The sequence below is a fragment of the Scyliorhinus canicula genome, chromosome 6 (assembly GCF_902713615.1).
Source record: "Scyliorhinus canicula chromosome 6, sScyCan1.1, whole genome shotgun sequence".
Classification (NCBI taxonomy): Eukaryota; Metazoa; Chordata; class Chondrichthyes; order Carcharhiniformes; family Scyliorhinidae; genus Scyliorhinus; species Scyliorhinus canicula.
The window spans coordinates 149288636-149302353 of record NC_052151.1 but is presented as its reverse complement, the minus strand read 5'-3'; the positions used below and the strand labels follow the sequence as shown (position 1 = coordinate 149302353).

Genomic DNA, 13718 nt, shown 5'->3' with positions numbered 1-13718 from the left:
CATCCTGGTCAATCTCCTGCACTCTTTCCAGTGCTATCACATCCTCCTATAATGTGGATTGCAGAACTGCACACAATGCTCCAGCTGTGGCCTAACCAACGTTTTATCCAGTTTCTGCATGACGTCCCTGCTCTTATGTCTTGTCTAATAAAGGCAAGTGATCCATATGCCTTCTTTTTTTTTTTTAAATTTAGAGTATCCAATTATTTTTTTTCCAATTAAGGGGCAATTTAGCGTGGCCAATCCACCTACCCTGCACATCTTTGGGTTGTGGGGGTGAAACCCACGCAAACACGGGGAGAATGTGCAAACTCCACACGGACAGTGACCCAGAGCCGGGATCGAACCTGGGACCTCGGCGCCGTGAGGCTGCAGGGCTAACCCACTGCGCCACCGTGCTGCCCACCATATGCCTTCTTAACCACTTTATACACATGTCCTGAAACCTTTAGGGCCGGTGTACATGCACACCAATGTCCCTCTGACACTCTGGGTGCGATTCTCCGGACTCACGAAAAATCGGGAAATCGTCGGGAAAAACGGGCGCGTTTGACGACGGTCGGGAAGGGTCCATTTCCCGACGTATTCACTTCCGGGAAATGGGCTAGTAACGCGGCCGCGTCAATTACGGCGCCATTACGACGGAACGCGGCGACGACACAAACACGCCCACGTGACGCCACGTGACGCCGCCCGACGCCGTAAAAAGGCGCGGGCGAGCACAGAATCTGTCGGCCATGATGGCGGAGCCCAGGAGAGCTGCCCCTCGGTTTGTTGAGGCTGATGTGGAGGCGCTGCTCGATGCTGTCGAGCAGAGGAGGGGCATCATCTGCCCGCGTAGAGGGCATCGGCAACCTTCCGGCGTGGTACGCCAGGCCTGGCGTGAGGTGGCTGCTGCCGTCAGTGCTGTGGGGCAGACCCCTCACTCTGCAGAGCAATGCAGGAAAAAGCTGCACGACCTCACCAGGGCTGCCAGGGTAAGTGCCAAGAGGGTGCCCCCTGGTCACAACCATCCCTCCCCCCTTAACTTAATCACCCACCTGCCCCCCTGGCACGGGGGGGGGGGGGGGTGGAGGGGGATTGGGGCAGAGTTATTTGAGGGTGGTTCACAAAGTTGTCACAGACCCAGCGCTCTGGCCTCCATGGAGAGATGCAATGGTCTTATGACAACTTCACCCCCAAACTGTGCCAGTATCTGAACGGACTGCTGATACCTGCCGTATTGTAATGATCTACCTATGCCCCCTCCCCCAACAGGCCAAGTCCGCTCACAACACCCGTGAGCGGCACAAGACTGGAGGGGGTTCGCCCAACCTGCACCCCCTGACCACATTTGAGCTGAGGGCACTTGACCTTGTTGAGGGGTCTGGCACCCGGGAAGTCGCGCTATGCGAGGTTGGCAGATCTGCAGCAAGTGAGACAACCCTCCTTGACAAACACCCACCCCTCCCCCATCCTCTGTCCCTTCACACACCCTGCCCACTTGGACACCTCCCCCATCCACTGTCCCTTTGCACACCCTGCCCACTTGGACACCTCCCCCATCCTCTGTCTCTTCACACACCCTGCCCACTTGGACACCTCCCCCATCCTCTGTCCCTTTACACACCCTGCCCACTGGGATATCTCCCCCATCCTCTGTCCCTTCACATACCCTGCCCACTGGGACCATCCAGCGGCCGGCTGAGCGAATCTAAATAACCCATCTCATTCTCTTCCCTAGGACATGATGCCGAACGACCAGGGCCGTCTGGCTGCAGACGGACACAGGCATCTGCCCCCACCTCACCTGGGGCCGAACGACAGAGTGTGCTTAATCAGCGGGGAGTCCCATCCTCCCCAACCCAATCTGCGGAGCAGGGCGCCCAGAGGGTGGCGATACCAGAAGCCACAGAAATGGCCAGCGAACACCCTGCGGACTCTCAGCGGCCCCATACCATAGAGGAGGCGTTAAATACAGACGATCTCGGGCTTGCGGCACTGCTATCTCCCACACCATCCATCATCCCAGAGACACTCACCCCGGCGGGTCTATTTAGTGAAGAGTCTCCTGGGTCACAGTCTGGTTCGCACATCACAGCTGAGCAGGTACAGCAGGTGGAGGTCGGAGCAACCGAGGGCCCGGACTGGCGGAGGCCAGGCCAGACCCAGCATGCAGCTGGCTCCCAGACGTTTTCTGAGTTCCTGGAGTTTCTCAACCCACCCGCTCAGCCGATGCCTCAAGAAACCCAGGGTAACAATGACGGGATGAGGGCTGTTTGCCAGACTCTGCAGACGCTGTTAGAGGAGTTGAACCGCGTCCACGAGCAGGGAGTGGTGCCGCTCATGGCAGAGACCCAGGCTGACACCGCACGGGTGGCATCCGCGGTGGAGGCAATGGGTCAGGTTATGCAAGGTATTGGGGTTAATGTGCACGCGTCATCCTCGGCCCTGGACAGGGTTGCCCTCTCACAGGCAGCAATGCGCCAGAGCCAAAACGACATTGCCGGCGCCCTGCAGGCCTTGGCCCAGTCTCAGCAGGTCATGGTCCAGTCGCAGCACGCCATGGCACAGTCACAGCAGTCGATGGCACAGTCCCAGAAGTCGATGGCACAATCCCAGCAGTCAGTCGCCGAGAGCATCAACCGCCTGACACACGTGCTGGATGGCGTCGTGCACTCACAGGTTGAGGTCGCACAGTCCCTGGCGGGAATGTCTAACTCCCTGGACTCCGCGTCTGCAAACCTTCGGATCCTGGTGGATACCGTTGCAGGCCTCCAGGACTGGCAGCGCCAGGTGTCGGTGGTGCGACGGGGCACCTCCCCGCTCGCACCTCTGTCCCAAAGTGAGGCCCGGGGGCCACCGGGCTCCCCGAGGGAGGAGGAGGTTTCGGGGCCCGTCCCATTAACTCCATCACGGGACGTCCCGGAATTCTCGGCCTCCCCCCGTCCCATCCCTGGTGCATCGAGCGGGCAGCAGGCAGAGCAGGGTGGCACAACGTCACCCGAGACGCCCGCAGAGCAGCCTGGCCCATCAAGGCCGGGTCGCCCCAGGAAACGCTTGCCGAAGGAGAAACAAGTCGAAGGGGGCGATTCGCAGCAGTCCTCCTCCACTCCTGCTGTATCATCTGGGGACTCACATAGACGTAGTGTTAGGGCCCATAAGGCAACAAAGTGAGACACAGAGTAAGTTGGCACAGGTGAAGGGCACAGTTTAGTTGTAGGGGCTAGGGCACCTGTAAATGTTTGTTCACATTAAACGCACTGTTCCACCTTACTTGTAATACCGTGTGATTGTTCCACAGCCACAGGAATCGTGATGGTGACCGAGTGTCGCTGGGGTTGACGAACGGTGAAACTTCGATGCCGGGTGTGCAGTCTCTGCCCCTCCCCCCACCCCCTCCCACAGCTAGCCCACGCGGGCACGTGATGGAGTGTCCATGACAAACTCAGCGGCCACCAAGGTGGATGGTTCAGCTATTGCCGTGGGTCAGACTCTCTCTAACGATTCTGAGCTCACAGCTCTTCGCAGAGCGGGCTGTCATCATTCCACATGGCACTGATCACACCCGCTGACACAGCCATCGATGTTGTGCCATACCGTCTGGACCCAGTGATAAGGGTGATGTCGAAGTGGAGCAGTGTACACTGAGAGGGGGTGGGGGGGGTTGTGGTGGTGGCAGTTATGTGTTGACCCTCTGCACGACTAGCGTTGCAGGTGGTGGTTTGGTGTTCAGCGGGGACGTCACATGCGACGCGTGAACCGTGCTGCCACCAAGGCGTCGCGTGCCCGCCATCCTCGCCGGGTCTGTTGTGCCGCCTCCTGGGCATCACCAGCACCTGGGTCGTGTCTGCGTGCTGCGCCCGCCACTCCGCCAGCCTCCTCCTCCTCCTCCTCTGTGCTGGCACCACTGTCACTGGTTTCTCCCTCCGCCTCCTGCAGCTGGTCATCTCCCCTCTGCATCGCGATGTTGTGCAGCGCACAACAGACCACAACAATGCGAGCGATCCTTTCAGCCTGGTACTGCAGGGCCCCTCCGGAGCGGTCCAGACACCTGAATCTCATCTTCAGGAGGCCAAGGCAGCGCTCCACCACACCCCTGGTTGCTGCATGGGCATCATTGTATCGGGTTTCCGCATTGGTCTGAGGCCTCCGTATCGGCGTCATCAGCCAAGACCTCAGCGGATAACCCCTGTCGCCTAGCAACCAGCCCCTCAGCCGGGGGGGACGTCCCTCAAACATCACAGGGATGAACGACTGCGCCAGCATGTAGGAGTCATGCACACTCCCTGGGAACCTTGCACAGACATTCATGATCCTCATGTGGGGGTCGCATACCACCTGGATATTCATGGAGTATGTCCCCCTTCTGTTTGTGAACACGTCCCTGTCCCCTGCAGGCGGGCGCATGGGGACGTGAACACAATTGATTGCCCCCTGCACCCTCGGTATCCCGGCCACTCTGGCAAATCCACGAGCTTGTGAGTCTTGACTTGCTTGGTCCTCGGGAAAGGTGATGTAGATGTTAGCGATGGCATAGAGGGCGTCGGTCACATCCCGGATGCACCTGTGGACCGATGACTGGGAGATCCCGGAGAGGTCCCCGCTCGGAGACTGGAAGGAGTCGGTAGCATAGAAGTTAAGAGCGACCGTCACCTTGATGGCAACCGGGATCGCGTGTCCTCCCCCCCGTTCCACGTGGGGCGAGGTGCGCCACGAGGTGACAGATATGTATCACCGTCTGCCTACTCAGCCGGAGTCTCCTCCTGCAGGTGATGTCTGTCATTGTTAGGAAAGAGACCCTCGGTACACCCTCGGCCTTGGTCGTCGCCTCTGGTGCCGTGGCTGCACCCTCACTTTCTCCTCCTCCTCCTCCTCCCCCTCCCCCCCATGCTGCTCGACGACTGGCAACTCCTCGGCCCTTCCCTCTGCTGCTGCAGCTGGCCCTGCATCCACTGCGGGTTGTGGCTGTGGATGCTGCTGCATCTCCAAATGCAGTGCAGCGGCCCCAACCACTGCGCAGAACATAGCCGTTCTGTTCGCAGACATTGTGCTAACCTACAGAAGGGTGGTAGGGGGCAGAGAAACGGGACATGTTAGACGGAGGTTAGTCGACACCTCGGCAGCCGCCTGCCACGGGATACCTGTGTGTCCCGGTGGCCTGGTCGTGCTGCTGACACGCGGGCAGCCTAACCCCTGGTCACTTTCTGCATCCAACGGGCAGTAAACTCTGTCCTCCTCATGGGTGCGTCAGTGGCCTGTGGCCGTAAGCCACAGGGGAACCAGCGGCCGTGTCCTCGTGACCGGCACGACATGGCATGGTGGCAGACATTTTGTTACGGGGTTGGACGGCTCACTCGCTCACTCTCTCCCTAACACCCCCCCCACTCCCACTCCCCCCCTCCGTCTCCCCCACTCTCCCACTCCCCCCCTCCGTCTCCCCCACTCCCCCCTCCGTCTCCCCCACTCCCCCCTCCGTCTCCCCCACTCCCCCCTCCGTCTCCCCCACTCCCCCCTCCATCTCCCCCACTCCCCCCTCCATCTCCCCCACTCCCCCCCCTCAGTCTCCCCCACTCCCCCCTCCATCTCCCCCACTCCCCCCCTCCGTCTCCCCACTCCCCCCCCTCCGTCTCCCCCACTCCCCCCTCCGTCTCCCCCACTGCCCCCCTCCATCTCCCCCACCCCCCCCCCCCCGTCTCCCCCACTCCCCCCTCCGTCTCCCCCACTCCCCCCCGCTCTGGACCCCCCTCCCGTTCTCAGGGATGCCTTCCCCATTGTGGCCAGACTCGAGCGGTGCGCTGACCTCCTGGAAGCAGTCGTCAGCCAGCACGACTGGTTGACGAACTTAAAAAGCAGGTGTGTTTCACGCCGTGTAAACAGTGCGCGATTAAGTCGGGTCTTCGGCCCATCCGGGCCGGAGAATAGCGGGGGGGGCCAAAAACTAGCGATTCTGGTAGTGCCGGGGGCGCGTTAGAGGCGTTTGGCGGGAATGGCGACTTGGAGTCTGTGCGGGGTTCAGAGAATAGCGGGAGGGCGTCGGACCAGCGTCGCCGTAAAAATTTGCGACGCCCGCTATTCTCCGATTTTTCGTAAGTCGGGAGAATCGTGCCCTCTGTGCTTCTCATGGTCCTGCCATTCATCATGTATTCCTTTGCCTTGTTTGTCTTGCCCAAGTGAATCACCCCACACTTATGTGTGGGCAGCAGGGTAGCATGGTGGTTAGCATAAATGCTTCACAGCTCCAGGGTCCCAGGTTCGATTCCCGGCTGGGTCACTGTCTGTGTGGAGTCTGCACGTCCTCCCCCTGTGTGCGTGGGTTTCCTCCGGGTGCTCCGGTTTCCTCCCACAGTCCAAAGATGTGCAGGTTAGGTGGATTGGCCATGATAAATTGCCCGTAGATTGAGAGTATAGAGGTCAGGAGCACAGATTTGACTTCGCAGGAGGGTGCCAGTGTTCAGGTAGGTGGTTTGAAGTGTGTCTACTTCAATGCCAGGAGTATACGAAATAAGGTAGGGGAACTGGCAGCATGGGTTGGTACCTGGGACTTCGATGTTGTGGCCATTTCAGAGACATGGATAGAGCAGGGACAGGAATGGTTGTTGCAGGTTCCGGGGTTTAGGTGTTTTAGGAAGCTCAGAGAAGGGGGCAAAAGAGGGGGAGGTGTGGCGCTGTTAGTCAAGGACAGTATTACGGTGGCGGAAAGGATGCTAGATGGAGACTCTTCTTCCGAGGTAGTATGGGCTGAGGTTAGAAACAGGAAAGGAGAGGTCACCCTGTTGGGAGTTTTCTATAGGCCACCTAATAGTTCTAGGGATGTAGAGGAAAGGATGGCGAAGATGATTCTGGAAAAGAGCGAAAGTAACAGGGTAGTTGTTATGGGGGACTTTAACTTTCCAAATATTGACTGGAAAAGATATAGTTCGAGTACATTAGATGGGTCGTTCTTTGTACAATGTGTGCAGGAGGGTTTCCTGACACAATATGTTGACAGGCCAACAAGAGGCGAGGCCACATTGGATTTGGTTTTGGGTAATGAACCAGGCCAGGTGTTAGATCTGGAGGTAGGTGAGAACTTTGGAAACAGCGACCACAATTCGGTGACCTTTACGTTAGTGATGGAAAGGGATAAGTATACCCCGCAGGGCAAGAGTTATAGCTGGGGGAAGGGCAATTATGATGCCATTAGACATGACTTAGGATGTGTAGGTTGGAGAAGTAGGCTGCAAGGGTTGGGCACACTGGATATGTGGAGCTTGTTCAAGGAACAGCTATTGCGTGTTCTTGATAAGTACGTACCAGTCAGGCAGGGAGGAAGGGGTAGAGCGAGGGAACCGTGGTTTACCAAAGAAGTGGAATCTCTTGTTAAGAGGAAGAAGGAGACCTAGGTGAAGATGAGGCGTGAGGTTTCAGTTGGGGCGCTTGATAGTTACAAGGAAGCGAGGAAGGATCTAAAGAGAGAGCTAAGACGAGCAAGGAGGGGACATGAAAAGTCTTTGGCAGGTAGGATCAAGGAAAACCCAAAAGCTTTCTATAGGTATGTCAGGAATAAAAGAATGACTAGGGTAAGAGTAGGGCCAGTCAAGGACAGTGGTGGGAAGTTGTGTGTGGAGGCTGAGGAGATAAGCGAGATACTAAATGAATACTTTTCGTCAGTATTCACTCAAGAAAAAGATAATGTTGTGGAGGAGAATGCGGAGGCCCAGGCTATTAGAATAGATGGCATTGAGGTGCGTAGGGAAGAAGTGTTGGCAATTCTGAACAAGGTGAAAATAGATAAGTCCCTGGGGCCTGATGGGATTTATCCTAGGATTCTCTGGGAAGCCAGGGAAGAGATTGCTGAGCCTTTGGCTTTGATTTTATGTCATCATTGGCTACAGGAATAGTGCCAGAGGACTGGAGGGTAGCAAATATGGTCCCTTTGTTCAAGAAGGGGAGTAGAGATAACCCCGGTAACTATAGGCCGGTGAGCCTCACGTCTGTTGTGGGTAAAGTCTTGGAGAGGATTATAAGAGATACGATTTATAATCATCTAGATAGGAATAATATGATTAGGGATAGTCAGCGTGGTTTTGTGAAGGGTAGGTCATGCCTCACAAACCTTATCGAGTTCTTTGAGAAGGTGACTGAACAGGTAGACGAGGGTAGAGCAGTTGATGTGGTGTATATGGATTTCAGTAAAGCGTTTGATAAGGTTCCCCATGGTCGGCTATTGCAGAAAATACGGAGGCTGGGGATTGAGGGTGATTTAGAGATGTGGATCAGAAATTGGCTAGTTGAAAGAAGACAGAGAGTGGTAGTTGATGGGAAATGTTCAGAATGGAGTTCAGTTACGAGTGGCGTACCACAAGGATCTGTTCTGGGGCCGTTGCTGTTTGTCATTTTTATAAATAACCTAGAGGAGGGCACAGAAGGTTGGGTGAGTAAATTTGCAGACAACACTAAAGTCGGTGGAGTTGTAGACAGTGCGGAAGGATGTTGCAGGTTACAGAGGGACATAGATAAGCTGCAGAGCTGGGCTGAGAGGTGGCAAATGGAGTTTACTATAGATAAGTGTGAGGTGATTCACTTTGGAAAGAAAAACAGGAATGCGGAATATTTGGCTAATGGTAAAATTCTTGGCAGTGTGGATGAGCAGAGGGATCTCGGTGTCCATGTACATAGATCCCTGAAAGTTGCCACCCAGGTTGATAGGGTTGTGAAGAATGCCTATGGTGTGTTGGCCTTTATTGGTGGAGGGATTGAGTTCCGGAGCCATGAGGTCATGTTGCAGCTGTACAAAACTCTGGTACGGCCGCATTTGGAGTATTGCGTACAGTTCTGGTCGCCTCATTATAGGAAGGACGTGGAAGCTTTGGAACGGGTGCAGGGGAGATTTACCAGGATGTTGCCTGGTATGGAGGGAAAATCTTATGAGGAAAGGCTGATGGACTTGAGGTTGTTCTCGTTAGAGAGAAGAAGGTTAAGAGGTGACTTAATAGAGGCATACAAAATGATCAGAGGGTTAGATAGGGTGGACAGTGAGAGCCTTCTCCCACGGATGGAGGTGGCTAGCACGAGGGGACATAGCCTTAAATTGAGGGGTAATAGATATAGGACAGACGTCAGAGGTAGGTTTTTTACGCAAAGAGTGGTGAGGCCGTGGAATGCCCTACCTGCAACAGTAGTGAACTCGCCAACATTGAGGGCATTTAAAAGTTTATTGGATAAGCATATGGATGATAATGGCATAGTGTAGGTTAGATGGCCTTTAGTTTTTGACTTCCCATGTCGGTGCAACATCGTGGGCCGAAGGGCCTGTACTGCGCTGTATCGTTCTATGTTCTATGAATTCCCTAAATGTGGATTGTAAGTGGTGTTAGACATTTAGCTGCTGTTATATAAAGAGTCAAAGGTACAGCTCCTTTTACAAACACCTTTATTTCACTTTAACAGACTCTGCACAAAACTATATCTTCGCATCACCTGACGCAAAGGCCACCTGACGCCTCTTTACATAATCAATTATTGGATACTTAACATAAATGAGACAACTAATTGGAATGTCTCTTATCCCATTACTCAACAGATGGTAGTGCATTTTCCTTCAGCATGGGCAACCTCTCAATTATGTGTGTATTCTTTTAAATAAACTATTTTGTGAAACTGTTAACTGGAATTTTTTTGAACTAAGATAATGAACTTTTCTGATGCACAGAATGATTATAGAAGACATGGAAGGAGCCCTCTTTACAGTAACTCTCTTCAAGAAAACTGTGGATGAATTCAAAATCAGAGCCAGAGAAAACAAGTAAGTTTTGAAAGTATTTTAAATTGTTCTATCAATCGTGATTTGATTTTTCTTTGCATTTCAAGTTGGAATAAATGACTCACTGCAGATTTGTGATTGAAAATATTAAAGGATTGATTTCACTTCTATAAATCCAGATAATTTATTCAGTAAGAATTTCTTGAATAATTTGATGCTCAATAATCAATACATTTAGAACATAGAACATACAGTGCTGAAGGAGGCCATTCTGCACCGACCCACTTAAGCCCTCACTTCCACCCTAACCCCGTAACCCAATAATCCCTCCTAACCTTTTTGGTCACTACGGGCAATTTAGCATGTCCAATCCACCTAACCTGCACGTCTTTGGACTGTGGGAGGAAACCAGAGCACCCGGAGGAAACCCACGCAGACACGGGGAGAATGTGCAGACTCCGCACAGACAGTGACCCAGCAGGGAATCGAACCTAGGACCCTGGCGCTGTGAAGCCTCAGTGCTATCCACTTATGCTACCATGGGTAACAGTGCTGAGGTGACACCTTGGGGAGAGAAAGGGAAGCTCAGTTAAGACCCACATCTATGAAACTTGGAAAGGCAATTAATGGGCTGAATTTTGCCAGAATCATTGGGATAATCTCTCGTTCCCAACCTCACCTAGCATTGTAATTCACCTGCCAGTTGCGTTTTACATGTCGCAGCCAATGGAAGGGCTGTCTCTGCATTCATTGCCCAATGAGGGAATGCGGGCAGGCTGCAGAGGTGACGTTGCAGACAGCGTGGTTCAGTATAGAGAATTCCTCACTGTGTGAGACCAAGCAGCAGGCGTGTCAGTGAAGCACAGCATCTACGATCAGCATCAGAGGATTGACTCCAACCTCATGAGGCCCATAGAGATCAGCTCCAGGAATCCCACATTCCGTGGCAAGGCTGTGAGTTGGGAATGCAGCAGCCTTGATGGTTTCTGCTGGAAGCATTTAAATATTTTCATCTGTAACACAGCCTCCAAGTCCACTGTGCAGCTTCCTCCTTTACTTGCTGGAGCACAGACATGGTGGAGGGGCCTGCTGAACGCTGGAACAATGCTGCTCTCCTACAATTAGTGCCATCAAGTGGTTCCTTAATGGGATTGATTGTATTCTGCCACTGCCAGGCAGGATAATTTCACATCCATCTGCCTCGTGAAAAATTGCAAGGAGGCAACAATCCATCAGGCAACCTGTATGCCATCCGCCAATGGGAATTTGTCTCCCTGTTCATCTCCAAAGCAGCCACTGATATTCTGGGACAACTCCCTCACTGAATCAAAAACAAGAAATGCTGGATAATCTTAGCACCTGTGAAGAGAGAACAGAGCTAACGTTTCGAGTCTGGATGACTCTTTGTCAAAGCTGACCTGCTTCTCACAGTGAGGTTTTCCAGCAGTTTCTGTGTCTCTTTCAGATTCCAGCGTCCGTGGTCATTTGTTTTTATTCCTCCCTGAATCTACGGAATAGACTAAAGGGATTCCCTTGGCAGAATTCTTCCCAGCATTTATCCACTCTTTAGGTGAATGATTCCATGAAGAAGCCCAGCATGTCAAGACTTCTCAGAAACACAAACATTGAGGAACTCAATGCTTAAGGAGTTTCCTGGGATACCTTCTTTGAAAAGACAACAGGATGGAACTTTAACTTTACTGCCCGTGGGGTAATCTGATGGAGAGAATTTCTCACTTTTTATGTTACTGGTCCTCAAACTATTTTTTTGGTTGAATTTTCAAATGGATCAATAATCACGGAAATTAGTTCATGCTACAACACTATATAGTATTCATAATGTGAAGGCTGCAAAAGGGCAGAATATTACAGGGAACCAATCTTCTCAATGCCAGCCCACCCGCAGCCATAAAGCCTTGCACGACGATTAAATGGGCAGCCTGTTGAACTGTCGTCCCTCACTGGGGAGGATGTTCCGTGTAGTAATCCACAGGAGGCAGGAGTTCCGTCACCACACCAATATTTATTTACAATAACGATATTACAGGAGCAGCTACAAACAGTCTAGCAGTCCAGTCAACTTAAGACTGGCTCACAAAGCCTACACAGGTGATTATATGGGCCCCCTCAATGAGCTATCATTGAGGGAGCTCATACTCCAATTTGGCCAACCAATAAAGCCAATTGGAGTTCATTACATGCCCCTTCCTTTCCACCCTTTAAGGAATCTGTTTAAAACCAGGGCTGCCCATTCCCACCTGACTGTCTACGTCAACCTTTTTACATTGTGGGTAGCATATTATCAGGATTAATTGGCTTGATAACAAGCTTAATTGGTCTTTGATTATTTATTTAAATTTGGTAGATGGGCTGCTGATTTTGTTGGCTGTCCACCCCCCATATTATGGGGGTGACCTTGGGGATGGGCAGGAAGGTGGTGGGTGTGATGTTCTTTGTTTGTTTAAATTAATATCATTAAGGTTATAGTATTGCTACAAAGAACATGCAGACTTTGTACTAAATGAAAGTTAATTTATTTACACTACGCTGTAACTTGTGAATTCTTAAGTATGCCGAAAAATTAGAGCAAATAACTACATTACACATAGCTACTGAAAAACACCCCGGTCCTCCAACCCTCTCTACTAACTCACTCCAAGATCACTGTGCGGGTTGTGAGATGTGCTCTTACTCCATCTAGTGGCTGAATGCTGTAATTCCATGATTATTCATATATACAAAGATGATGGGCTGTATTCTTCCCCCCCCCACAGCCGGGTGGGAGAATTGCCGGGGCACCGCGTGAGTCGCGCCATACCGCCCCGACACCCGCACATGATTCTCCCACCCCCCCGAAACCAGCGGTGCGAGAATCGCACCGGGCTGCTCGGAGAATCGCCGCAAACGGCGAGCCCAGATGGGCTGAGCGGCCGGCAACAAAAATGACAGTTCCGCCGGCGCCGTTCACCCCTGGCCGCTGCTGGCAGGAACTCTGCGGGAAGGGGGGCGGCCTATGGAGGGGGGGGTCCTTCGCCAGGGGGGGCCTCCGATGGGGTCTGTCCCACGATCAGGGCCCACCGATCGGGCACCGATCGGCAGGCCGGCCTCCCCCCCCCCCCCCCCCCCCCCCCGAGCCTACTTCCTTTCGCAGCTGGCCCCAGAACCCCGGCGCCGTGTTGGTGAGGGGCCGGCACGCATAAGAAGTTCCCCGCGCAGGATGGCGTGGCCCAACTGCGCATGCGCAGGAATGAGCTGTCCCAACTGCGCATGCGCGGGTTGGCGCGGCACCGCTGTGGGGGCCAGAATAGGTCGTGCCCAGGCCATGTTCGTGTCGTTGTGAAACGTGACGGCGTTCACGACGGCGCGAACACTTGGCCTCAATTTCGGAGAACCTCGCCCGATATACTAGATATCATTACAGTGGGCACCCACCCTATTTTGTGTGCACCTTGCTGAACACACACCCATTGGGACACGTAAAATGCAACCCAGAGTGTTTTAATAATGTTTTAAGAGAATAGGTATTTTGTTATAGATATCAGTCTCACGCTTCAGAGTCTGTTAATCCTGTGTGATTAAAACAATTATACATGTAAATCATTCTATATAAAGGCCAACATTTTGTATTTTTCAAAGGTTAATAGATGGAAACTACCCCCAAACTACACAGTACTCAGCCTGGTACAGCAGTGGCCCTATAAGCCTCTGAGAGACTGGCTGAAGGATGGTCTGAGACTCGTTGGACAGTTTTGGCATCTACAAGTGCAAGAGGCTGTAGGCATCTTTATCTTTTGCCATATCACTCCGCACGGAGTCTTTAACTAAAAAGCTCAGTGTCTTAAGCAGTGGCAGGCAGTCCTGAGTGGGTACCTGCTGGCAAGGTGATACCCAAGTCTAGTGCTCTGGGCAGTCACCCATTCATCCGATTGGTCCTGCTTGGTAAGCAATTTTACATTTTTCCACAGGCCCCCTGTAAAACCTGTATGGAGCCCAG

At 52.9% G+C, this 13718-nt stretch overlaps 1 protein-coding gene across 2 annotated transcripts in view; it reads left to right on the top strand.

Moving 5' to 3' along the window:
* LOC119967561 (V-type proton ATPase subunit C 1-A-like) overlaps nucleotides 1-13718 on the top strand; it is a 144618-nt gene that overhangs the window by 80299 nt on the left and 50601 nt on the right. For both annotated transcript variants that reach the window (XM_038800259.1, XM_038800260.1), the window contains exon 9: nucleotides 9674-9766. In XM_038800259.1, the coding sequence (XP_038656187.1) occupies nucleotides 9674-9766 (93 nt within the window). The remainder of the gene's footprint in view (nucleotides 1-9673; nucleotides 9767-13718) is intronic.